Source organism: Anopheles moucheti, chromosome 2 (assembly GCF_943734755.1).
Source record: "Anopheles moucheti chromosome 2, idAnoMoucSN_F20_07, whole genome shotgun sequence".
NCBI classification, from domain to species: Eukaryota; Metazoa; Arthropoda; class Insecta; order Diptera; family Culicidae; genus Anopheles; species Anopheles moucheti.
In genome coordinates this window covers 57,779,350-57,806,900 of record NC_069140.1, presented here as the reverse complement: position 1 = coordinate 57,806,900, position 27,551 = coordinate 57,779,350, and the positions used below count along the sequence as shown (strand labels likewise).

General features: G+C 40.3%; 2 protein-coding genes across 2 annotated transcripts in view; both read left to right on the top strand.

Annotated features, from left to right (window-relative positions):
* The window catches only part of LOC128297014 (uncharacterized), a 65,178-nt gene that overhangs the window by 3,752 nt on the left and 33,875 nt on the right, over positions 1–27,551 (top strand). The gene's annotated exons all lie outside the window — the stretch shown is intronic.
* Positions 16,627–18,066, top strand: LOC128297015 (uncharacterized). The gene is made up of 2 exons (XM_053032566.1): positions 16,627–17,459; positions 17,529–18,066. Exons 1-2 carry the CDS (start codon positions 16,627–16,629, stop codon positions 18,064–18,066), a joined length of 1,371 nt encoding a protein of 456 aa, XP_052888526.1.

Below are 27,551 nucleotides of genomic sequence, written 5' to 3'. Positions count from 1 at the left end.
TATGCGCTTTATTGCTTTATTTTGTGCAATACCAAACACTCGACGGTACAAGAATGTATGCAAAAATCCGTTTGTCGGAAGGTGAGTTAAAAGGATGGAAGTTAGGAAAAGTACATAAATCTACTCACGTAAAGTACTAATCCAGGCAGATTGAAGCCCTGCCTTGCTGCACGAAGGATGAATCACTGGTGGAAAATGTCTACTACCACCAATGCAGTGTCAATTGGATCTGGCCACTCTTGTCCTAAATAGCTGACACACGGCACAGAAATCAGAAAAACCCTTTTCCTTAAGCGTGTGTGCCGTTCAGCGCAAAACCAGCTTCCGTTGCTCATGTGCAAAATCCAATCTGTCCTCTCGCTCGCTTTCCAGCAGTGGCGCCCGTTTGTTGTTGTCCCCTTGTACGATGTACGTATCAAGGATGGTTGCTGGGTTTCCTTTAGGGACAGGTAATTCAATTGGCGCTAATCGTTCACCGAGGACCAAACAACCTGCCAACCGGTCATTTGCTGGTAAGTAAGTTCCGCCCTGATAAATCCCAAAACCGGCGGTGTACTAATCCAGGCTAGAAGCTTTCTTTCAAGGGTGCATAACAGCTTCATCGGGTACCGAACCGTGGAGAAAGGTGGAGAAATAATTCCTAACCGTTGCGTTCCCTCCAACGGCCTGCGGATCGCCGTTGGAAGTAAAATGTGTATAGTTTTACGATAATGACCGGATTTTACGAGCGTCCCGTTCATTGACGCTGAAACTGCTCATGCCCAAGGACTCGGTTTCGGTGAAAACGTTCGCTTAGCTGAGTGTTGCGTTGGATACTCTCTAGCAATGGGAAGTATCGGAATGAAGTGTCCTTTTTGCTACTACACTGCCGAACTTTTCATCAGTCTTTTCACTACCAGTTATCAACATTCGAATAGGACCATTCACACACTCTTTTTGAGATGGATTACAATCCAACTGTATTTCGTTTGCCCAGCACTACTAGTCGTGCATAGTTTTCCACTTGGATGGTAGTGGGTAGTAACCGTCCCGGTGGAAAACTCAGCAGTAGAATTAGTTCCCACACACCGAACGCTAGGAAAGAAACCCTTAAACAAGTTATTGGTAGTTGGCGGAACGTGGCATTTTATTTGGTTTATTGTGCGTTCTCGCCAGGTTTACGCTTGACTGTAACGCAGTGCTTGCTATTGGCTTAATTGGAGCAATTTCAAGGTTCGTTCAATTGCATAAAAAACCTGCTTTCGAGACGTGAAAATTCTAATTGGATCGTGTCATCGATGCGGATCTATCGAAATGCTGCACAATAACGTACGCTAGGTGGTAGATTGATAGAAATAGGTCATATGGGAAGTGGTAATAAGATTTTCCTGTTCAACGGAATAGTTTTTGCCGGTATGGTTATAGACCGAGAAATTCGATGCTGGAAGGTGCTTCTGAACTCGATCTACCACCATCCTCCGTGGGAGTTGAACTTTCTTACTACGATCGGGCGATGGACGATGACGGGAGCTGTTTTTACGACGATTGGTCGCTTAACAATCACTTTCCTTAGTGATGGTGCTGGGACGGCGATTGCAAACGCAATTAAAGCGCACACGATGTAAAACTACCAAAATTAAGCAAAATGAAGCGGATTATATCAACTTTTAGAACGCGAATGTATGATAAATTTCGCTAAGAAATACGTACCACTCGGAACAGCTTCATTTTCACTTTTGTTTTTAAAGTTATTGTATTAAAAATGAACACGTGAATAGGTATAAACACCCGTTTCAAGCAGTAAACGTACTGTGACTGAGTAAAAAACCAAGGTACGCACCGTATTTATAGCTGTCTACTCCATGGCGCATTTCGATGCCACCTTCATCAGGTGCAGTGGAGATTGGGGTTGTAACGTAAGAACGATGTCAATGCTTTACCCAGTGAAAATGGGTACAGTGCGTCGGTTCGCTGAAATATGATAACATAGTTGATGATTGAAGCTGCTGATCGTGTGTTTATAAATGAACATACCGAGAAGAATCATTCTTTAGCTGAGTATAGGTCGCTACAATCGCTTTCTTTCGCTGTTTTGGTAAAAAATATTTTAACAAAAGGTATAAATATATATTTCGCTATCATTTAAAACCGTAAATGTCATCAATCGAATTGTTGCATTACAGAACTAAAGGGTGTCCCCGAAAGTATAAACACGATTTAAAAGTTAGTTTAAAAAAAACCTGTTCCAGAAACTTAATGTTTATTTGATAAATAGAATTTGTGGAATGTTCTGTACTATTTCAAAAAAAATGTAATCGTATGCCAATAATAGCACTTTTGATCTGACGCCTCCCATCAGGCTCAGCACAGACTTGTCCCGAACGATTTTCGACACTTTCTTCCAGTCTTTTTCCAGAAAACTGTCGATGTCCTCCGCAGCTTTAAAATGCTTTCTCAAGTGTGCCATGGTTAGAGTCCAAAATAACTGAATCGGTCTGGCTGCAGGCTGCAGTTCGGGGGATTCACTTCCTTTGGCAAGTACCGTACCTCATGTTCTTCATACCATGCGATCGTGTCTTTGGCATAGTGGACAGAGGCCAAACCTGGCCAAAACAACACTGGATAAGCATATTTTCGTTTCATGGCCAGCAAACGTCGATTCAAACACGGATCGGGATGTCGGGATCGGTCCTCATCGTATCCATTATCACAAAGGGCTTTTTCCGATTTTTTGGGGAAAAATAGATTTGTCGGCTTCTTCGACGTCCTGGTTTTCAGGCACGGTGTAATATTAACTACCCCGAAGAGTTTTGTAGTCAAAATTTACGTACGACTTATCGTCCATCACGATGCATGAGGATTGGCGATACAGCAGCTTGTCGCACAGTTTCCGAGCCCGATATTTAACGCACGCGGCCTGTTTTGTACTCCGTTTTAGTTTCTTTGGCTTCTTATACGTTTTTAAATTCAATCTTGCCTTAGCTCGTTGGATGTTACTGTTTGATGTACCCAATTTTTTAACCCACATCGCGGAACTTTCCTTTCTTTGCATGAACGCTTTTGCTATGTTCCGGTCCAACCGCTGATCGACAGGACCAGGATTTCGGCCACTTTTCGACGCATCCTCAAAGCTGGACTCCTCCCGAAACTTTTGGATGGCGCTCAGATACTCACACCTTCGGATTTCGCTAATTGACTTGAGCGAAATGTTAGGTGTCAAGCACCATTTGTGCAGAATGCTTTTGCGCTTTTCGACGGAAATGCCTCGCATTTCAACAGACGCTATTGAAAAAAATAGTAGCTCTGAAGGTAAACAATCAAGCATATTAAGAATCAGCTGTTTTACGCCATACGCCATTTGGAAATCGTGCTTATACTTTCGGGGACACCCTTTATGTCCTGGTGCATAATTACGCTGTTTAAATTGAAATATGTTTACCAACCCATCAGTCGAGAAATGTTGGTAATATCAGAACTAATTGCACGTACTGTTTATTTGCCATCGTTATCCTAATAAATGTACTAGTTTTTCAAGCCTCATACATGTCACCGGCGAATGAAGCGAATGGCATTCCGTGGCAAAGATTAATTTTGTGTTGTTGACTTTATTTCCTCTTTTGGGTTTGTTAGACTTTGGCCTTAGCTTTCAAATGTGTCTCCGTCCATCTCTCATTTGCTTGTGATGATAGTCATTTTTATGCCATGCCTATGTGGGTGAACGTTACATTAATGCAGCATGGAATCAGGACTCACAAGAGTAGAAAAAATCACAGCTTCACTCGATGGAATGAAACGGAATGCACTTGCCTCAAAATACGGACGAATGATATGAAAATATGAAAATAGGCTGTCTTGCAATAATCTCTTCCGTCCTGCATTTTGACATATTCAACGCATAAAGGAGTCTTTCTCTTAGTGAGCTGGCTATGCCGATGTTGGACCCACGACTATGGAATGAACACAGTTAAATAGTCAGCATTATGGTGCTTGAAGGCAAAATAGGATTCTCTAGGCCATTCTGTAACCAGCACGAATCGATCCATCATTATTTCAGCCTGTTTAGCCATTTCGTCGCTCCGGCGGCGTACAACCGAAGGCACTCAGAATGTCACTAAAATTAGCAAAATCGATAAAAATCGGGCACAAACACTGGCTGCCATCAGCTGGCACGGGAAAAAAGAGACCGGTAGCACTGAATTGAAATCAGCTCCCTCACCCGAATCAGTAATAGCGTACTTCCGTTGATTAAACCATCCATTTTTGGTTGGTGCGTTCGTGTGTGTGTGCGGTTTTTTGTTAACCTTCTTTTACTAACAACAACAAAAATTTGGCCTCTTTGATTGCGTAGCCGAAAGGATAGAAAGGGAACGAAATGAAAAAGGGACTATGACAAAAAATATGATGCTAGCGACAAACAAAACCAGGGGCACAAAAAAAAGGTACGGCCGCGATTGAAAAATCATTGGTCTTGAATTTTTAAATCCATCCACCGTGTTGAAGCCGATTAGGTTCGGATACGATTGGACTGGGGAAGCAACAATGAAGAGAGGTCCTAGAGTTTTCATTTCCGGATTTAAACAAAAAAACCAAAGAACGACCCCGGACACAGTGTAACCACAGTTTCGACGTCCTTTCGGGCCCGGGTACGGTTCGATCTCGTAATTAGATTTTGATCAGACTCATGTAAATTTAATGAGATTACGTGCTTTCCTGCTTGCCGAATCCTATCCGAGTTCCGGGATATGTTTTACTGTAGGTCATTGCTTATCCCTTAGTCAAATCTATACTGGCCGAGCGAACAGCAAAGGCGTGTGACACTACATTCGGCAGAGCGTTGAAAGAATCAAACGCTTAGCAACGAAGCCACTAGCGAGATAAAAAAATTGTCTAATCTTTCGTTTTATACGACAGAAAAGAACGACCATCGAACGCATAAACACATTTCGATGTGGTCTGATGGTGGTCTAAAATGTGCGAACTTTGACCGGAAATTTGTGCCATCGGCGCTAGCACACTAATGAAATTCAAACATTTTCAATTAATTAATTTTGTCCCCGAAACGAGCAATCGTGTGTAGTCTTTTCTTCTTCTAAAGAGCTGGAAAATTTGGAGCAACAAACTGTAGATAAACCCCGGAGAAAGAGAGATAAACAGTGATAAGCCAAGAACAAAATCACTGCAAACGAATATCTTAAGCAGCGGCAGATCCCGGTTTGTGTGTGATGCTTTTTAACCTTAAATCTCTGAGTCTCTTTAAGCGTACCAACCCACCTTAAGCTTAAATCAAACGATAAACGTTTACTATTGTGCCAAAATGGACCAGGGGAAATGATTTTTTTTTCTTACAGATTCGAACTTCCGTGCAACGCTTACCGCTTGCGATATTACAATGGATGTGAATTAAAGACTAAAATGACGTGGAACGGATTTGCTTTTATGTTACAGAAAGTCGTTTCTCGGGTCTTTCTGTTTGAGCAATGAGATGAAAACATTTTTAGGAAATGTCACCATTATCAATGTGAGATACCTTGAGGGAACTCAGGTAAACCTTAACATCTTCAACTCTTCCAGGTCGATGCCATCTACACAGACCTGAAGGCGGCCTTTGACTCGGTTTCCCACGCTATTCTAGCGGCTAAATTACAGAAGCTTGGTTTCTCACATGGTATGGTAAAATGGATAAATTCTTACCTCTCAGGAAGATCTTATCGCATTAAGCTAAAGAATAGCGTGTCACGGACCTTCACCATTAATTCCGGGGTTCCGCAAGGCAGCAATCTCAGACCATTACTGTTCCTTCTGTACATCAACGATGCTGCTTTACTACTAGCTAATTTCAACATTCTGTTATATGCCGATGATGTCAAGCTGTTTGCCACGGTAAAACATGTCTCAGACTGTTCTCGTCTTCAAGTGGCAATTGACACATTCAGTTCTTGGTGCCGCCGAAACTCATTGCTACTGTCCATCGAAAACTGTCAAGTAATGTCCTTCTCAAGATGCAGATCTCTCTTTCGTGAAAATTGAGAATAGTTTATTGCAACGTTCGGAAAGTGTTCGAGACTTAGGTGTCGTTCTTGACGAGCAACTCAGTTTTAGACCCCATATGACAAATCTAATTAACCGTGGTAATCAGACGCTAGGCCTACTATTTCGAGTGACTAAAGATTTCCGTGACCCCATGTGCATAAAAACCCTATTTTGTTCGTTGGTCCGACCAATCTTAGTGTACGCGAGTATAGTTTGGTGTCCTTCAATACATGCCTGGAGCCAACGCATCGAAGCGATCCAACGGAAGGCAACCCGGTTTGCCATTAGGCTTCTTCCCTGGAGAGCCAACGACACACGCCCAGACTACGCCTGCTCGATGCCTACTTTTGGGACTTCAGCAATTGGTACGACGGACAATGGGTCAATGCATGTTTGTTGCTGGCCTCATCGGTAACGATAATGATGCACCGGCTCTTCTTAGCTCCATCAACTTTTTTGCCCCGTCCAGGAGTCTAAGACAACGGGAAATAATTAAAACTACGCGGTATAGGACCACTTTCGGTCAAACAGATCCCGTTAATGTAATGTGTACAGTTTTTAATGTAAATTACAATGTGTATGAATTTGGTATTTCCCAACCGGCATTTCGCGAACGTCTAGGTTTCTGTCCATCAATGTCCAACTCGTCTTGTTAGGTCCGTTGTCTCTTTGTCACATTATCAACTAAATATTCATTAAGACACGTGCATGTCCGATGAAATAAATAATAATAATAATAAAAAATAATAATAATAACTCTTCATATTTGACCTTTTAAACGGGGGTTTGTGTATCTCAAATATTAAATGATTAAATTTTTTGATTTGATTGAACTACGTACCATCGGTTATTAGATTATTATTATTAGATTATTATATTTATATTATTAGATTATTAGATATTTTAGATAATATTGGTACTAATTCTAACACGACACAACTGTGGCCAGATTAAGGATCAACGTACATGTCAAATGTTGTCGCGATAGTGAAATTTGTATCGATTTGCAGTTCAACCGTCTCAACCATCTGCCGCCCCGCCTCTAACCGAAAGGGATAATTATGTTGGATTTAACTCTATTTCCACCGTACAAAGCTTTAGTACACCTGCGCACAACCTGTCGTAAATGAGCCGGCACGTCTTTCAGTGGCACACTAATTCACATGGCAACATTTACGCAGACAATTGCCACCAACCGGTGCGGTCACATCCTTGGTACCGTTTGAATGACATCTAATTAATCTTAAACCCGTGCCAGACAACTGGTAATGTGAAATTAAAAATAATACTAATAGCAACGACTATTCTTCGTCCGGCATCATCTTCCAAGTGAGTCCAGTGGCCCCCTTTTCTGCTTGCCCCAGTTTGCTGCTTCCCAATAACTACTAAACGTTAAACCATCTCGTCGCTCGACATGCACGTATCCTTCCGACCTTTCGCTGCATGTGCATTGGACGTGAAAGTGCAATAAATTAGCTACAGCCGCCATCAGCTATCGCATACGTTGCAGCGATGCTGAAACGGATCGACTGTTAACGAGGCGCTTGTGGTGTGAATAGCAGGCACCCGTGTTTGTGTCTCGTTCCATAGCTGAGCTTTCAGAAAGCTTGCTGAGGCCGCATCGGTCCGCTTGTTGCCTGCACTTCTTGCCTTCTAGATCAAATCCTCTAAACGTGCTTTGGTTTGCGCATTGCCTTTTGTTGAGTGGTGTGTTGATTATGATGCACTGTGTCCCGCTCTTCCATCCATTCCCATACCATACCGTCCCTAGTGCCTCTGACGCAGACAGGCTGTTAAACTGCTAAACAGCACCAACGGTCGGAAGCCAAAGGACAAAAGCCTACCGGAAATGATGTTCGGTGTGCGAGGGGTTTATGAAAATGAAGTCAGTTTTGTTAGAATCATCGGTTGTTTTATGGATAAAGTGCACCGAGGTGCGAGTAAAGTGATGACACACCAAGCTTTTTTGACCTAACTATGAGACGCAAGAATGAAGGTGGACATAATTGAAATAAATCGTTTTATTAAGTTGCGAATATTTTTTTTTGCAAAACGAATTTCCTTTCTTTTCCATTTTCACGGATCGTATCAAGCGCTGGGTAATGTAGGTTTATTTTGTAAATTAACGTTCAGGAAATTGTGGTATACGGACTACGTTTTGTGTATTTTTTTTTTATTTTTATCATTCAATAACCTTCAACAGATTTCGAGGCTTTATTAAGATGTGCACGTAACAAGCAAATACATAACAAATGGAAAACAAATTCGCAGTACTAAAACGGTCCAGACAAAAACCGGAGTCTTTGTCTGAAGTGTTGCGATGAATTGCTGGAGTCAAACACATGAAGCTTAATTATTTTTATTATGACGAGCAACTCATTAAAATGACAATTATAAAACGGTCATAAGATGACATGTACAATTGTAAATTCGTATTTCCTGTTAGATGCATTGTAATTTCCTCACTGCAAATATCGTCTTTCCCTTCTTAACCGGCCAGAATTGGAACAACGGGACGGGATACTATCACCGGTTGAATTACTTTCTGTACCACTACCGGTGGTCGGTATATCACAGGCGCACGATAAATGCTATAAGTACAACAAAAAACAACATTGCACAGAGAAAGAACAATTGCTTTTAATGAGTATTATGGTTCAGTGGAAATTTTCTAGCGCACACACAAACAAAAAAAACACTCACCCAGGTCGTGCAATAACTGGACGAACGCCACCACTAACGTAGACTGGTGGTGCACCAATAGGTCGTCCGGGTGTGGCGTGAACTGAAAAACACTGCGCTAACAGCACCACTGTCACCACCAGCATCGATTTTCTCATTTTCTCGCCGCGTTAAGCTTGGTGCAATAATGCGATCGTGATGCGTAAGTAAGAAGGAGGTTGGGTTTTAAGGGAGAAGCTAACCTCACAAATCAATCACGGTGCCACGAATATCGAGTTCAGCAAATCCGTTCACTTTAAACTGAAGCACATCGGAATGGTTGCCGAGCCGAGTTGCTGGTTTGCGAGCGCAAATGACACTGCCACTGGAGGGCTGTGTCCGTGCTTATAGCGAGTTCGGATTCCATCGAAACCACTAATTGATTGCCTATTAGCACCTTTGGAGCTGTCGTCATCAACATCCGGATAGCGTTATGTTTTGTTTGAGCTGGAACGATGTTTCGTGTTCGAGGGAAGGCGTTAGCACAATCCTATCGTGGGATTCACCATGACGAAGTGTCAACAGCAGTTTTGGCACGAATGTTTTTTTGTTTGGTCTTAAGGTGAAGGCGACGGCTGAAGGTAATGTTGTTGAATGTTTGATTCCTCTCTGTTATTTGTAGACCAAAATGAGAAATGGCTGCTGAGTGGAATTAACAGCTTAACCCATAAACCGCCAGCAAGTAGTTCGCTGGGACAGGAAATTAAAACCATGTCATCTTCAATTCCTTCACACTTGCATGAATGTGGGAGAATAGTCCACTGGGATTGGAAAATGAAGGAAGTATGTGTGAGTCATCAGTCTTCAACTTCATATTCTTCCCTTTGGTTTGGTCAACCGTACATTTCGCTCCTTTTCATTCGTCAACGCAACACGAAGCTAGGATCAGATGACAATTTTCGTCCACCTTTGCCATCATGCATTGGCTGCTATTTGTAGTTATTTCGTTGCCAGGGCACATGTATGCTGCGATGCAAATAATAGGAGTACAGTAGAAGTTAATGTCTGGGCTGATAATAGTTTGGCCTAAGACAGTGAAACACTTTTTTTTGCAAAATTATTTGTTTTTACTCAACATACATTCCTTCAAGGGTGTTACACCAATTATAGCGGTCTTTCAATTATTGGTTACCATTATTGGAATAGCATTGGTCAATTGCCCCCAGAAAAGCCTCAGTTTCGACGATCACCTCTTCATCCGAGGAAAATTTCGTCCCAACGTGCATCCTTTTGAGATCTGCGAAAAGGTCATCGGGGGTCAGATCTGGGCAATACGGTAGGTGGGGAAGCAATCCGTGGCCTAATTCATGAATTTTTGCCATTGTTTTCACCACCGATTTGTGGCACAGTGAGTTGTCTTGATGAAACAAAACTTCTTTTTTCTTCAAATGTGGCTGTTTTTGGCGATTTCGTCCTTCAAACGCTCTGATAACTTGAAATACTAGTCGCTGTAATGGTCTTTTCTTTCTCAAGGTAATCGATGAAGATTATTCCTAGCGAATCCCAAAAGCCTGACGCCATAACCTTGCTAACTGATTGTTGCGTTTTCCCCCGCTTTGGAGCAGGTTCTTCGCGTCCAGTCCACTCGGATGACTGTCAATTGGACTTTGGAGTGAAGTGGAGAAGCCAAGACTCATCCATGGTAACAATTTGACGCAAAAACTCGGATTTATTTCGTTTAAACAGCTCCAAACACTGCTCCGAATCATCAACTCGATGTTGTTCTTGGTCAAATGTGAGCTCGCGCGGCAGCCATTTTGCACAGAGCTATCGCATATCCAAATACTCGTGAACGATATGTTCAACACGTTCCCTAGACATCTTTAGGGAGTCAGCTATCTCAATCAACTTCACATTATGGGTGATCTTAATAATTTTGTGATTTTTTTTAATGTTTTCGTCAGTAACCACCTCTTTTGGGCGTCCACTGTGTTCACCATCTTCAGTGCTCATTTCACCACTTTTAAATTTAGCATACCAATATTTGATGGTTGATTTTGGTGGAGCAGTGTCCAAAGACTCTTCATCAAACCAATTTTTGGCTTCAACTGTATTTTTACCCTTAAAAACCAATCTTTTATCATCACGCGAAATTCCTTCTTTACATGATAACTCAAAGCACAAAAGCTGCGTCACACAAAATGCTCTAGCTCATTAGGTTATGGCCCGAGTGCTGGCAAATTTGGACAAAACTCGTTTGAAGGTTGGTACAAATGAAATATGATATAGATTAGATTAGATCTATGTGTTAGGTCAAACAATTATCTGCTGAGCTGTTATAAGCAAAATTCAACCATTACTGCAAGAATCTCACCCTAGAATACTAACAAACGCATAACGTCAGTCTCGTTTCGCAGTTTTAACTCGCGATTTCGATGCAAACACACTCACACTGCGCTCCAATGAAATTTAAAGTGAATCATCATGTTTATTATATTTGTGATATGATAACAATGTTTGAGAATGGTTTTAAGTTTTTATTGCTTAAATCAATGTAGAATTCAAACGTAATATAATGATTTTTTTTATCCCAAGGGTAATTTTATTGCTATAAGTGCTTAAGGCGTGTAAAAGACATCTTTCTTTTAAAGTATGATGATGGTTAGAAACAACTTAAGTATATTTTGAATATACTTACACAATATAGAATTATTTTGCAGTTTTTTACGATTAATTCACAACTTTATTGTTTTCTTTGCAAATGAGTTTTGTTCATATACCCGTTCAAGTCTCAACCGAGCGTGACAAGTATGATAAAATCTGGCCACTTGCTTTAATTTAGGTCGAAAAGTTAAAACGGGTATTTCAATACATAGTATTTCGGACATATGCAAAAAAGTCTTTCTGTTATTTCAGGTAAACCGATAAAGGTAATGGAATGATACAAAGAGGTGACAAGCTTTTCGCATGAAGTATGCATATCAATGTATCAAGCCTAATGTTGTTTCGAATATTGTTTTCTCTATACCGAGCAAATGCGAAATCTATTGGTATCATTTTGGAACGCATTAGTACACAATAGCTTTACGGCGGCAGCGATATTTTCAATCAATCACTGCCAACGGTGGTGTCAATGCTCGTAGGAGACATCGTCCCGACTTACTGATAGTACCCGTACTAACGTGGCATTTGATTGGCTGGCGACGACAGAGAGCCTCGACGAAAGGATAAAATATCGACGATATTGCCTGTTAGTGTCGCGTTGCCTTCAAGAGCCGTTCCACCTTCAACCGAAAGAAAATCTGCGAGTCTGCTTCGCTTCGTACCAATAATTCCGTGTTCGCGCTAAGGAAATGGTGCACAGTACGCAACATCAACGATCGATCGCGAAAATCAATAACTTCACTTTCCATCCGTGAGGTACAGAAGGTAGTATACATAGTTAAAGTACGAAATGTCGAGCCACTTCTGACGTTAAAGTGAAATAAAGGTTGCTTCTTCTTGTTCCGATGAAGGCAATTAAAAAAAATTAAAGCATAGACAATGCAAAAAATGACGAACTACAACAAACTTTATAAACAATATGTAATACCTCTCACGTTGGAGATTTATTGGAAGAGAATTTCAGCACAGTTCAACAGTCCATCTATTTTAAGTTTAGCTTACCAACAAAATTGCTTATTATTGACCCTACATCATGTTCACACATCCAATCGAGTGCATGTATGCCGGCAGAATCGTTCGTTAAAAGCCTTTAATCCATAAACAACATGCTTCATTGGAGTTCAGCCATTTCAAAAGCGAGACAGAAACTAAATTGATTGCAGCCGGCAGGAGCAGCAGCATTGCCAAACCATACTCTCATTGTGTTGGTGGGGAAAAACCCCATTCGACCAGCAGCAGACAAGCCAGACTACATTAAGCTAGGATTTTAAGGATTTGGCTCGGGTGAAATTTATCGCTTAGCTTTGCTGTTACCAGTGTCTGAGGATAATGTTTATCGTCTTTATTTCGATGACAAAAGCAAATACTGACAGCAAAGCGATTGAAACGTAAAGTCTAAAATATGGGTCGGCAACTATTGGCTAATGTGTTTTGTTTTGTGCTCATGCGATTTGTTGTTTGCAAAACCGGTGGAGCCGCCTGGTACATTATATCACAGTGTTTATGAATTCCGTTGTAGAGAAAGGGGTGCACTTTTTGAATGTTTCAAAAGTTGTAAAAGTATAAATGTTATTTCAAACGTGTCTGCATCTGGCTAAAGTGAATTTATCAGATTTTTTTCGAGCATTTACATAAAACTATTACCACATTGTCATCCAGCCATTTTCAGCAGACTTATAAAGAGCGTACACAAAAACATCATCTGAAACCACCTCGGCCAAGGTTTGCGGTGCCCATCGATATCTTTATTATTAAACATTGCTTTTTCGGCCTGGATGAGGCTTTCCCATGTCTGTTTGCTCTTCTTTCTTTGCATAAATCCTTCGAGTCTGTGGTCTCACGTAGGATCACAAATGTTGTTGACTTAGGACCATGATAGATGTAACGAAGATGTAAAAGTTGTGCTTTGTGCCCTGTAAAGATGGGTTATGATTTGAGAATAATTTTAATCGAAAAGCTTCATCAATTGCTTGTAAACCCCATGGTGAAGGTTAGTGTAGTAGACTGTAATTGATTGATTTCACGCGTTTTTCTTGATTTACGATCTTGCGACAAAGATGACTAAATCATTGATGCTAAATATTGATTTTAAATTTTAAAGTATAGTTTGGAAAAATTAAAAACCCAGAGTGACAAAAGCATTCGGCGTATCGATATGCCATTAAAGAAATCCATTGCCTTTTTTGAATTTCAATATTTACAAGAACAAAATTAATGACAATTTAACTGATAATGTTTCTAAAAATTGCAAAAAAAGGGTATGTGTTTATCATCGTGGAATAAAATATTGTTTGCTGTTTCAAACTAATTTAACTCATTTCGATTCGTTTCGTTACCAACAAACAACATAATGATGATTCATAGTATTGACTGGCATTGTAGTCACAACGAGATTATCACAGTAGAGTTGGTGAATGTGTCAATCGTATGAAAACAAATATTGTACTATTGATAAAAAATACTAACTAATGAGTCACGAAACAGCGCGTTGTGCGTTTGTTACCAACAGTAATACATATTACTAATACTGATACTATCGCACTGTGATCAGTATCATAAATTTTTAAAGTCTATTTAATTATTTTAAAATTTAATTTCAATGAATCCTTTATTAAAATCATGTTCCGGTCAAAGTCTATTTTTCTTCTATTCATTTCTATTCAAAGTCCATTTGATGATTTTGTGTTTTTCTAAAAAACAAGGACTTCTTTCATACATAATACACATTGTCACCGTGTGGTTTTATCCTTCCACATGATTACCTCCTCCTTTAAATAGGTAGAGAGAATGTTATTTACTTTCACCTATACAAAACGCAAAACTCTTAAATAGAAGATGAGGGAAAAGTTTTATGTTTATAGAGGACTTCAGAAATGTTTGAGAGAAGTGTTTTGTTGGTTGTTTGAAAACTTTAAACAAACTTCACACATGGGTAAACTTCTTTTCAAAGTGTTCTATTTGGGTGCCATTTTACATCGCTCACTACAGCCATTGGTCACTTAAAGGTCAGAAAGGTCTTTTGTTGTCAGAACCCAATTCTTTTTTATACTGTAGACTTTATCATATATATATATATATAAATCTTTCTGTACACTATTATAAGTGATTTTTGAAAATAGCTTTTCAATGCTACGCTGCAATCAACGCTACATTCATAACACTATGCGATGTGATTAAATCCAACTCGGTACCGAGAATTGTCGTTCTTTGCAATACCTTTTGTTCGGAGCGGAATTGCTATCAATTGCTTCCGCTTATTTTCGATGACAGGTGATTTCCTGTGACAGTTTTCTATTATCGCCACAATACGCGGTGCGTATTAGGCCATCGTCACCGTAGATTTTCTCGTAAAGGCACAATCTAGACTTGTTCTACAATGCATTAAAAAACGAACGGTGATGGTTTTTGGTAGTAAAACTTGATGGATCACGAGAAATATAGCTGGCACGTGAAATGAAATGCGAAAAAGAATACAAGGGAAATATGCCTGCACCACTACGCCTTACAAATAGAAAGCTTTTCAAGCAATGGAAGAAAAAACTTAACAAACTCGACCGTGATTGAAAAAAATAAACAGATATTATTTTTCATTCATATCCACTGAAAATGTAGAGGATAATTTCAATGGTCATTCATGATGGAAATTCGTGACGAATCTTTCGGCCCTATTGATGGTTTTACAATCATAATTACAGATGATTGCATCTTAACGTTGTTTTTTTTATTTATTTATTTATTTACGGAAAATAATTTGTCCGCCCATGAGGCTTAACAAAAGTAATCTTATAGTCTAATCTTAAAACTAATAACGCGTCAGAGGAGGAGGAGGAAACAATCTAAACATAGAGATCTCACAGGCATATGTAATAGTAGATCTAATCCAGCAGCAATACAGCGCCTTTAGACAGAGAGGGTCACGAATATCCGTTGAGAGCCGACATGAAAGTCCCAGAACTTTGCGAGCTTTAGCCACCACACTGTCTATATGTACCTTAAAGGACAATGACTTATCAAGCCATACGCCGAGGTCTTTTACAAGAGACACTCGTTGTATAGTAGAGTTCAGAGAAGTAAATAATTTGTGATTGTTTTCCTAGCGTTGTGACGTCCAAAGGATATAGAATAGCATTTTTGTGCGCAAAGTTCAAGCCCATTTGCCATACACCATGAACAGAAAAAGTCGAGGTGGGATTGAAGCAGACATAAATCGTTTGTCGAAGACACAGGAAGAAATATTTTAATATCGTCGGCATATAGCAAGTGTCCGTTATGAGGTAAAACATTAATACAGTCATTTATAAATAGGATACATAAAAGAGGACTAAGGACCCTTCCTTGGGGTACACCAGACAGACCATGAGAGGTGGATGAGATCCACCTTAGCAAAGGATCTTCAAAACCCAAGTTTGGTTAGTTTAGACGTTAACAGTTTATGTGGTATGCTATCGAAAGCTGCTCGGTAATCTATATAAATTGTGTCAACTTGCCTACCAGCAACAAGGTGTGAAAAAAGGAAGAATATAAAAAAACATAATTTTTGCATTTTAATTATGCATTATAATTTAGTCACACATACATAACATTAAATGCTGTATAGTATGAAAAAAATCAAAAGAAAATAAAAAAAGACAGACCTACACCTCCTGAGGCCATTTTTCTCTGTAGTGGCACTAAAAAACAGGGAGTTGCTGGAAGAAATGACATTATACTTTTATATTATGTTTTATTTTTTGTAATAGGGTTTAAGTACACTTCTTCTCGTTTCTAGCGAATTAATGTTATCAAGCATTAACACAAATAAATTTCAAATAACGAATACTTCATCCCACTAGTAATTACAACCACAGACCGCACTCCATAGACGTATGAAATCGAGTTACTAATGGCACCATAAACAAGTATTCAAACGTTAAAGCTTTCATGACCTCACCGCTATGTGATTCGAAGCATTTGTTCAGCGAATTCAATTGTTCTAACGAAAGTGAAGACGGGAGGTTCACCGGAAGTGTGCAGGTTGAGGGTTTTTTTTTCTTCTTTCATTTAACCACGTCATAAACCTTTTCCTCGACCATTCAAGGATCATTATCGCGGAAGTCAATATCGAACCAACAAACTGCACTTTCAGTCTACTCGGCACGGTAGCTCCGGGCAACCGAGGGTAGAACGTCATGCAACGCTATGCCACTGGTTCCGCGTGTTCCGCTACCTAAAACTGCCCATGGTTGGATGGCCACAGTCTAACGAGTTCGTGTGACCCAGTGAACTGGCACTGTCAGTTGCAAGTTGCACATCATGCACCACGGTGGCAGTGATCCGCGTTTCGGCGAAGGTGGCTTCGAAGGTCGAAAAAGTGACAGTGCAGATGTGAGATGCCGTCCGTGGAATCGTCAGTGGGTGTTGCACTTGACCGTGCTAGCCCTGTTTTTGACCTCCTACGGGTACGATCCCTATCTGAGAGAGCAAGAGCTGGGGCAGACTGGGGCTTCAGAAGAAACCGACGATGGTATATTGCTGAACGGGCCGTACGATTATCAACAACTTGAGGAAGAAGACCCGGCCGAGGAAGAAATTGAAATACACTACCACGGTCTGCTCTACATTCCAAGGATAGTGGTTGTGCTTCTTTTAGCTGCAAGTCACAAATGCAACGTGTCGATCGATCTGCTGCAAAAGATCGTACACTTCGGACATCCAGTTATTGCTCTCCTATACGCGCTGTTGCATTTCCCGGATTACTTATCCTACGAGCTGCGCTATATTGGCTGTGTGTCGGAGCTGTTTTGGTCATCGAAAGTGTTTCTGTACGTTTATCAACTTACACTCTACTGCCCGTCTACCGAACGCTCACACTACCTCATAGCTGGATCCTTGGCCTTGAGCCTTGGTTCGTCCACTCATCCATTCATTGCGGAACTGGGAGCAAACTATCCCGTCGCCTCGCAATACATGATAAATCTGGCCATCTCCTTGCTACACTTGGGCATCTTTCAACCAATAATGTTTTGCGCCATGCCTCCAGCGAAAGCTCCTAGTGCAACGCAACATGCGAAATATGGTCGGCTAAACTTATGCATAGTGGAACTTCTTATTGCAACCGTCGCTCTGAATAGCGTCACACTACAATGGTAAAGTACAGAATAACGCTGGCATATCTAAATATTGAAATTCAATAAAAGAAATCCTTACAATTTCAGGTTTCTGACAGAAAATTCAACACTTCTTCGGCCTTTTTTACCGTTTCTCAGCTCGGATGATCTGTTCGGTGTGTTTTGGCAGCTGTTTTACGTGGCAGTGGTTTTTACCACGCTTGGTTTCTTACTGATATACCTTGCCACATCGGACCTGATGGTGATCTCGTTCTGCGGCCAATTTCTCATCAGTGCACTATATTTTTATCTGGAGGAACCGATTGCGGCCCGTGTCGGTTTGATAATGAATACTTTCGTGTTAGCAACGGGGCTAGAGCAGTTATGTGCGCTCCGTGAAAATTCTAACAGTATGGTTGCTGCGATGGGGTTCACCTTTACACTGATCAACCTACAAACGTACACTTGGTTTGGACTATTACTAACTCTTTGGAGCTCGCCGGATGTTGTGACTGTTGTCGTGTTGGCTTTTAACGGGTTTTTTACGATCGTTTTAATTGTGTTCCGAAAATGGCTAACCCGGGAGCCAATTCAACATGGAATTGTGGAGCAAAAGTTTTCCACTCAAGTAACCACCATTACGTGAATGAGTTTGTTTTGTGGCTTTTGTATGCTTTTCAATAAATGTTGCTGACTAATTGAATTTCACATGCATTCATTCAAAACAGGGTTTTATAGACCATTCATATTACCATTGCGAAGTGATGTAAATCCCACAAACAATTGCCGGAGTATGAGTACTGAAAGAATCAATTACAAACAATCATTTTGTCAAAAGAATGAACTACTCGATCAAACAAGGTATTACAAATAGGGATGAGCATGCAAGAAATCACAATTGATAGCAGAAAGCTTTTGAACGCATCCGTACACTTCAACACTCTGTGAGGCACATCGAGCGTTTAACCATGTCAAATGAAAAAGAATGCATGAAAACCCTTCGTTGAATTGATTAGGTTGAATGTGCATTACATGTGAACAATATCTGTTTTCCTCTGTCCCCGGTATTTGCGTGTCGTTATTAGTTTTCAATATTTACACGGCGTTTTACATTGTGATTCATTGGCAGTGAATGCGGTTGCATTTTTTTACGATCATAACCGTGAGTCGTGCAATTACGTTAATAAATATTTAATGTTTATTACAACAACATCATTTACATGGCCGATGCCTCACCACTTTGTCGAATTATGCTTTCCCCTTCAGACATCGTCCATCCCTCAGTTCAGGTCTTATCAGAATGTTTGTGGAATATATCAGAATACCCGATATGCCATTTGTCTCGATTGTAACGATTTTACAAAGTATCATCCATGTTATAGATTAATATTTTTCTGTGTTCTTACTGAACAGTTCTCCCAGAACGTATGTTGCATTAGAGGCTCAGTAAATAGAGCTCATCATTATTGATCATCACACTTATACATCGGAGTGAAATGTTTGGTTTTGAATGCAACTGGAGCTTTTCCTTTTTCTAAAATTATATCTGGTTCTGGTTTGTTGCGGTGTCCTAGGTGTAAAAGCACCGTATTCGCGATTCGACTTTTAAAGCATTCACCTTTCTTGAGCAATATGTTCGTTGCGTTACTGACAGAGCAATTAGCATGAATCTAGATGCAAAACATCGACAACTAAACCAAAATCTTACACGCAATACACACATACTTGCGCCCGAAAATTGGATCAATTACAGATTACATTTATAACCATCGTCATCCTTTTGCACCGTGTGAAAGGATCTTCCTGTATCAGCGAGCCCTTGTGAGTGACGGATGAATGAAAAGATGGATGGACATGCGCCTCCAAAAATGGGGGGGTGCAAATGTCTGCTTAGCATTGTGTGCACACCACGTTACCACGTTGATGGAGAGTAAAAAAAAACAATACAAACATAAAACCCCAACTCGTCCGGAAAAGGGCATCACGGCCTGTGCTTGGTTGGCCGTCAAGTGATTGCTGCTACAGACTAACAAACAAGTTAGCGCTCTTACGCCGTAGATAAACGTAAAAAAGAACGAGCGGGCCCACCACAGATCCGTTCTAGCATGCAGAGAGAAAAGCACATGCTTTTGGAATGAAAAAAAAATCCAGTGAAAATGGATATAAAAATATAATGGAACGACTGAAAGATGCTTTTGCGGGCAGGATTTTTTGCCTAAATCCATCCAAACGGTGTTACACTCGACCTGTTTTAGAGCAGCATAAGCATAAGCCATCGGCTTCCTGGTGTGGGAAAGCACTAGCTGAAACGAATACTAGTATTTGTAAAAAAACCGCTCCACACTGAGACGGAATAACGTTAAATCCATCATTTTGATTTCCACTGAAACCATCATCGTCCAGCCCGTTTTTCCATTCCTTCCATTACCGCTACAGCGCCTAGCAGTGGCCGAGACAGTCGCAAGATGCTGCCGGAAGTGTTCGGAAGTAAATCGTCCAAACGGTTTTGTCTTTTCTTAAAACCTTGTGCCTATTCCATGGAAGGATTACACTGTCGGATACTCGTTTCTCTGGGGTTTTTTTTTTACGTTTTTATTTTTATTTTCGCCTACAGTGTGTATGTTGCCCATCAAACGTTGCAAGACAATACCTTTCGGGTAGACCGCTTTGCGGGATCATTATTGCATTTCCAAGAAAAAGTTCAAGCTTAAAAACCACTTTATGGGGAGCAATTTACTGACAGTGTCGTTATTCGACAGTTGATCCCTCTAGCTTTCTCTTTTTTGGAGGAAAATAAAAGAAAAACATTTGCTCGATAGAGCAACTAACCGAACCATCAACACTTCAGTCAACCTAACCGGAAATTCTGTTGCTTGGTCGTTTAGCTGAAGATTGATTTTGAATGAGGAGCACATATGTATTGTAGTACTGGACCACTCTTAGGGCTCATTCAATTATTACGTAACGCAAAAATTGTCAATTTTCGACCACCCCCCCCCCCCCTTGTTTAAAAAAAATGATTTTTTCTTAAGTAATCTATGTAATTCCATCGTATTTCGACTATTGCAAAAAGAAACAAACATACTGCCTAATAAATTTACTACTCACGCCAGGCTAACTTGCTCGAACATTGCTAATAATTTGAAGCGGTTTTAGAACCTACTTCGATCTATACAGCTACGATTCTGCGTACGATACTTCATTATCCATGTTTGTTTTCAGACTGTCCGTATCTTTCATCAATATAATTGGCATCATTGACATGTACCAAGTTAACTAAACCAAGGTTGGATAGGTTCTGGACAGAGATATCAACTTCCGGCAGACGCTTTGTATACAAGTCTTCAACACCACAGTTCCCAAACGAAGGATTCATTCGCTAATCGTCCATTTAAAAAGCTTAAGAAGCTCGTTTGAGAGTTTACATCGTTTCGCCATGGTACTATTTAATGTAACCTATTAAGAAAAAGAATTCGTACGTCTATTATTTATCAGTACTATTCCTTTCTTATTTATCTAACAACCTATCTTTTTCGTATTTGTCTTCTGTTAATTTTCACTATTCATTCACCTTTTTGACTAACTTTTTTTTATAAAACACAGATTTAAAGGATCTAAAAAAATGGCGACAGTATAAATACATTTGTTGGTAAAGTAGATAAAGTGAAAAATGTTCAGTTGAACGAAGCTGAGAGTAAATAGAACTTGTACAGCTCTAGTACTTTCATGCGCCTGTGATACATGGACTTTGTCCAAAACTGACGAAACCCTCTTAGCCGCGTTCGCGAGGAAGATGAAGATGCAATGGGGCCGCTTCAATGATGAGCTCTATGAGTTGTACGGCGAACCTACCGTCGTACAATGGATTAGACCAGCCTGGGTCCCGGTGGGCTGCTCACGTCATGAGAATGACACCGGACGACCCTGTACAAAAAACTGTTTTAAGTCGTCCTCATGGACAGAGGAAGCTTGGTAGGCCCAAGTTAAGATAGATGGCTGACGTTGATGGGTCCCTCAGATAGACCGGGATTATGGATTGGCTAACGACGGTGTTCAATCGTAGGTGGTTTAGAGGACCCTTGCAACAGTAGATAGATAACATGGAATTTGTATAAAAATCCCTAAAATAAGTTAATTTTTCATACATATACTATGAAGCGGTAATCTGAGTATAATGTATGTATGTATGTAATGTATGTAATGTATAACTTAATGTATGTTATGCAACAAAAAGTAAAACCCCCCCATCCCCCTATGTACAGCGGCGGATCAAACGGTAGGCGGAGTAGGCGGTCGCCTAGGGCCTCGCCGTGTTTGGGGCCCCAAACAACTTGTGCCGATTGTGCGATTTTTGGAAATTTAGAGGCAGTGTTAATTTAGCACAAAATCTAATTTAAAAGGTAAACAATTGATCGAAAATATCCTTAGATTTTATATATCCTTGGTTAGATAATTTGTTTTTATTTGATTAGCTATATCGGCCCGGTTACAAGGCTACGCAAGAGATTTATGCAGTGTATTCAAACTCCTTCTTCTTTATCGGCACGACATCTTCAGGATGTTTATGCCTACCATTTATATTTTTTTTACTTTATTTACCCGTAGGATAGTCAGTGCTGCGTACGGAGGTTTGGTGGCCCAAATGAATTTTTTCCGTGGTCCTGTCTTGTGCAGACCGACTGCGCTACCAATACACCATCTGGCCGCCCCGTGAACCCTTATATGCCCTTTGACTTCAACCTATTCACGTATTCTATTTCTTGAACGGGAATTTTTCATCTGCTCGTAAATGATCCTACCGTTAGATGCTAGAATAGAAACCATGCTTGCTTTCACTTCCACAATATTCGCCAGCTATTGCTATTGCGATACTCGTGGTGTGGTATTGTTTTCTCTCCCCGATTGAACCGTGAAAATGTCCAGCCTACGTGTTTCGAAACAGTATTGTGGTGGAGTGTTGTGTTTAGAATTTCGATTGTCACAATTTCTGCAAGTTTGCAAGCCGGTAATGATGTTATAACCGACACAATCTGTCAGTGTACTACGAAATAGCTAGCATTGTCATAGATTATGAATAAAATCATAATGCAATCATTAGAACTCTCTTTTCCGTTTGATATTTCATACCTCATGGTTCTTGGAATACCATTTCTGTCTTTCTTGATTATTACTTAATCGAAGCTGGATTGTAGGTCCAGCTTATGTCCACCCATCCCAAACTGTCCAAACACTTCATCATATCCCCGTGTAGAATACTGTTCAAACTACATTGTTGTAATCTCGGTAACATTTGCATCGTTGTTAGACTGAAATTGTTCTAAAATTTCCAATTCTAAATCCATACGGTTGAAGATCATCACCGCGAAATCGTTGATCTAAATTAAAAAAAGAACACGAAAAAAGATACTTCAAGTATGCATTGATATAAAAACGATGTGTTCAGTGAAGAACCTATCATAGTAGTATTGCTAAAAAATTGTCGTGCGTGCTGAAAGCGGTCTCGTTTTTTTGCATTGAAAACTCAGTTTGTTTGAGAAAAATTAGTGAGTGCTTTGTGGTGTTGTATCCCTATAATTTGCTACTGACTATCAAATTGTGCCTGAGGAGCACATAGTGTGTTTCATACTAATGTATATGTGCAAGTATAAATGTGACGAAATTATCGCAAGTGTCTTCACAATGAGCGAAGAGATCGGCCCAGAAATTCTTGGATTTCTTGACGCACGGACAACCGACCTAAAATTGGAGCATCAAACTTCATACGCGAAGATCAAGCGAACGATCGAAATTCACATTAATATGTGCAGGGCCACGAGAGTTGACAAATTTGTCCAATGACCAAATAAACTGGGCAACTGTGAAAACCACTATACCATTGCCGCGCACACAACTGTTTTCAGATTTCCGATACTAGGAGCGCATGTTTTTCCAGAGGTGACATCTGCAGCTTGGGACAAATTTGCCCATCACAATTGCTATTGCATACTATCAAACACGTGAGAACGATCGCTAATAAGTAATATCAATAAAACGGAAAGCATCCTTCATCTCGCTCAAACTTTCCGTCGGTTGGTACGAAATTCCATACAAAACCAGCTGTTTTCCGATTTCCGATACCAGGATAGCATCCACGGAAGAGGTAGCACAGCGGCGGATCAAACGGTAGGCGGAGTAGGCGGTCCCCTAGGGCCTCGCCGTGTTGGGGGCCCCAATAAATTTGTGCCTATTGTGCGATTTTTGAAAATTTTAAAACAAAGTTAAATTATAGCAAAAAAAAAAATTAATTTACAAGGTAGAAAATTGATCAAAAATATCTTCCTTGGTTATATAAAACATTTTTTTCTATGTGATAAATTAAATGCAGAGAAGAATATCGACTTTGTGACTTTAAAGTATAAACGAAATTGCACCAGGACCAGGACACTAATTTTCCCGTTGGTCGTGAAAAATTTCCGAACGTATAGTACCTGTTTCCGAATGTATAATACCAGGAGAGCATCCACGGAAGAGGTAGCACCTAGTACAGCAATTTTGGTCGAAAACCGCAGAAAGGTATGCAATGTTTAAACACTAACTTTCCCGTTGGTCGTGAAAAATTTCTTCGAAAACTACCAGTTTCCGAATGTATAATACCAGGAGAGCATGCACGGAAGAGGTAGCTCCTGGTACTGCGCCGTAAGGTATGCAATGTTTATACACTAACTTTGCAACCAACTTGCAACGCAATGCGCCGTAAGGTATGCAATGTTTATACACTAACCTTGCAACCAACTTGCAATGCAAGTTTGGTGCATGCAAGAAACTTGCAGCAAGATGGCGCCCAACTTCGTACTTGCATGCAAGTTCTTGCATGCAAACTTGCATGCAAGTTCTTGCAAGCAAATTCTTGCATGCAAACTTGTATGCAAGTTTGCATGCAAGTTTGTATGCAAGTTTGCATGCGAGTTTGTATGCAAGTTTGCATGCAAGAACTTGCATGCAAGAACTTGCATGCAAACTTGCATGCAAACAACATATTTAAATACATCTAAATCTTCTATTGGGCTGCATACGTTTCTGCTAATTAATTTTAAATATTCACTTCATAGTCATTCAAACTACCCTGTTCAATTTTGGAATCGCACACAGCTTGTACGAGCTGTGGCCCAATTGCATGGTTCCATACAATCGCTAAAACGTAACGGTCGAATGCCCAATCCCGATGTGCTCCCAGCATCATCATATCGGAGCTATAATGCTCGATGATTAAAAATAGCCTTCAAACCCTTGGCAACATCAAAACAAAACCACGGCATAAAAATAATCCACTCAGCATAAATTCCGAGCTTCCGTGTGTTTTCTCGTTGTTGCTTAGAGCAACGGGAAGTGCTGCAAAGCTTCGTACACGAAAAAAAAATGGCTGAAAGGAAAAAAAGAATCAGCACGCCGTGTATAAGAATATGCGCTGTATCGCAAAAGATAGATTACCGTTCAAACAACCAGTGAATGATCATGCAAAGTGCGGACGACACTGTTTGGAAGTGAGCACCCATACAAAAAAGTCAAAACCGTGGTCGGACACAAACGTCAGCAAAATGTGCCAGCTCCGGGCTCCATAGTGCTAGTGGTAAGCACTGCCACTGGTTGGATTAGGCAACCGTTTGCCATCAGGGTAGCCCTGCAACGTCAGAAGCCGGACGATCCTGTTATACATGAGCTGCTGTTGATCCAAAGAGCTGGCAAGCAAACAATAAAAAAAAACACACACATAACGAGGACGTGCTGGCCTCGTGGTGCAAATGATGCTAACGAATAGTTTGTGGAACAAAATCCTCGCGTTTTTGCTCGGAAGGAGTCGAAAAAAAAACGGAACAACACCGGGATCATCAACGAGCAGACGAATAGCTCTTGGGTGCATTTTCGCTGGTGGGATTCCGGTGACGAGGTTGGTGGCTGTACAACCGCGCGCACGGATCGCTGATGATGCGCTAAAATATAATCACGTTCGCGAATCGGTGCCACGAAACAAGGGGAAAATGCAATGAAAAACGAACCATAACTTGCAGCATAGCGGTAGCGAATGGGTCAATTTGAAGCAGCGAGAGTGCTTTTTTCTGTTTTTCCACGAGTTTCCCTTTTTTGTTTGGTTGGCTCTTGAACATTTGTCCTTGCTTCTGTGCCACTAGAGCGTCAAAGCAACACGGCCGAGAATAGGTTTCAGCCGAGCTAGTCGCTCTAAGTGAGTGTCCGCCCACTGTGGACTTGTTTTTTTTCCGGAAGTGCAACGTCAGGCCACGCGCCAGCTAAATCTGGCTTACCGGTACGAAGTTTTGTGGCACTCTGTGCGATACTCTGTGTTTTTGATTTTATCATCAAAGGGATTGGTGTTGCATTTTTAGACCATCTCTTTTTTTTAAAATGTGCACCACAGCTGCTCAAATATGCCGTTTAAGGGCAGGGTCTGCCGAAGCACTATAAATAGTGTCACAATCAATTAGCAGTGGTGTGTGTTTTATGTGTATTGATCAATATGGTTTCTCATCGGAAACCATAAAAGAATTTAAACAACATCACAAAGTAACAATAAAGTAAAAAAAGATTTATTTTGCCTTTTCGAGCGCATAGCAATCAACTACTAGTTATATAATATTTATTGTCAAGCATTATTGAACTTGGAATTCACTGCTCTGTACGGGATTGCTTAATACGCAGTTGAAGCCGTGAAAAATTCTAGCATTAGCAAAGGCAAGGCAAAGGCATTATAGATTGCTTACCTTTTTTCTAAAGTCTAGACAAATGCAATGAATGCAATGTAGTAAATGCTAATATTACTTGCAAGCTTTACTCAAACACTGGCTGAAAAAGCTTCACACTCGAACTAAGCAATCCAAGTGATCGATTAGACACACTTATTACACCAACACAGTACCGTACTTTAGCGTGTATAACGACCTCTTTTAGGTAAAAAAATGACCAAAGTCCAATTAAGGGGGTCGTTATACACGGGTAGGAAATTTATCGTTCTAGTTTTAAGGATTAAAGGTCGATTTGTTGAAGCAAAAGGATTGATTGATAAGACAGGGATGAATCTGTGGTTTCGAAATGCTTGGAACAAGAGACCTGGAGTTCGTATGAAAAACTAGCAATGCTAGTACTGGATGCATTTAGAGCTCATCTACCAACAGAAGTTAAACAAATTGTTCCTCAAAACAAAACGTCATTCCTGGAGGTCAGCTGCAACCACTACCGTTTAAGGGTTTGATAAGAGAAGAATGGATTAAGTGGATACAAGGGGCTGATTCGAATTCGACTCCTTCAGGAATAATAAGAAAAACCCACCATTCCATATATATATCAATGGGTCCTTACTGCGTGGAGACGTGTCAGTGAAGCGAGTGTCATTAAATCCTTCAAAATGTTCAAAATTAATCGTAACAATAAATTGTTACAATTGTTGTTTAAAAAAAGAAAAAAACCTTTTTTTCCAAAAATCTTGGATGACTCATCTCAGGGGTCGTTATACACGGGGGGTCGTTATACACGCTAAAATACGGTACTTACCGCAAAAGTTGAATGGAAGGAAACTTGAAAGTTTGTCATCAAAGCAAGCTGCAACATTTTGTTTTTAGCTTAATTTTCGCTAGTTGTTAGTTGTTTTATTTAAATTAGCTCTTCTGTCAGCCAGTCAGTTGTTAATAGATATACAAGTAAGTGCTTTAAAATTCTAATTCACCTTCGATTAAGTTAACAATGTACCTATCCTAATCATTAATGTAGTCATTGATAATTATTAATCATTGATGTGTTGTGTTTTCTCTTATGCCAACTACTTTATTTCATGCAACTCTTACAATACTGAAGGTAACTTCGATACGCGTGTGAAAGCATGGCCAAAGTGAAAAAGCATGGCCTCCTTAGAGTCCGTTTCCAATTGTCGTTCATTGTCAACGTTTTTCTTGTAAGTCGCGACTACACGTCGCGATATCTCGCGGATGCCATACATGACAATAATCATTAATCATTGATGTAAATTTTGATTTGTTTTTACTCTCTGTGCACTTATGCGATTGATTCTCACGATTCAATTAATCTAATTGGTTTGTTCATCGTACATTTGTTTATTTGATTTGATGCACTGATAGCATTGTCTGA

Bases quoted from the DNA above. Each gene is read 5' to 3' on its own strand.
- LOC128297015 (XM_053032566.1), top strand. From the start codon at position 16,627: ATGCACCACGGTGGCAGTGATCCGCGTTTCGGCGAAGGTGGCTTCGAA. The intron at 17,460-17,528 runs GTAAAGTACAGA...TTACAATTTCAG, and splicing joins AATAGCGTCACACTACAATG to GTTTCTGACAGAAAATTCAA.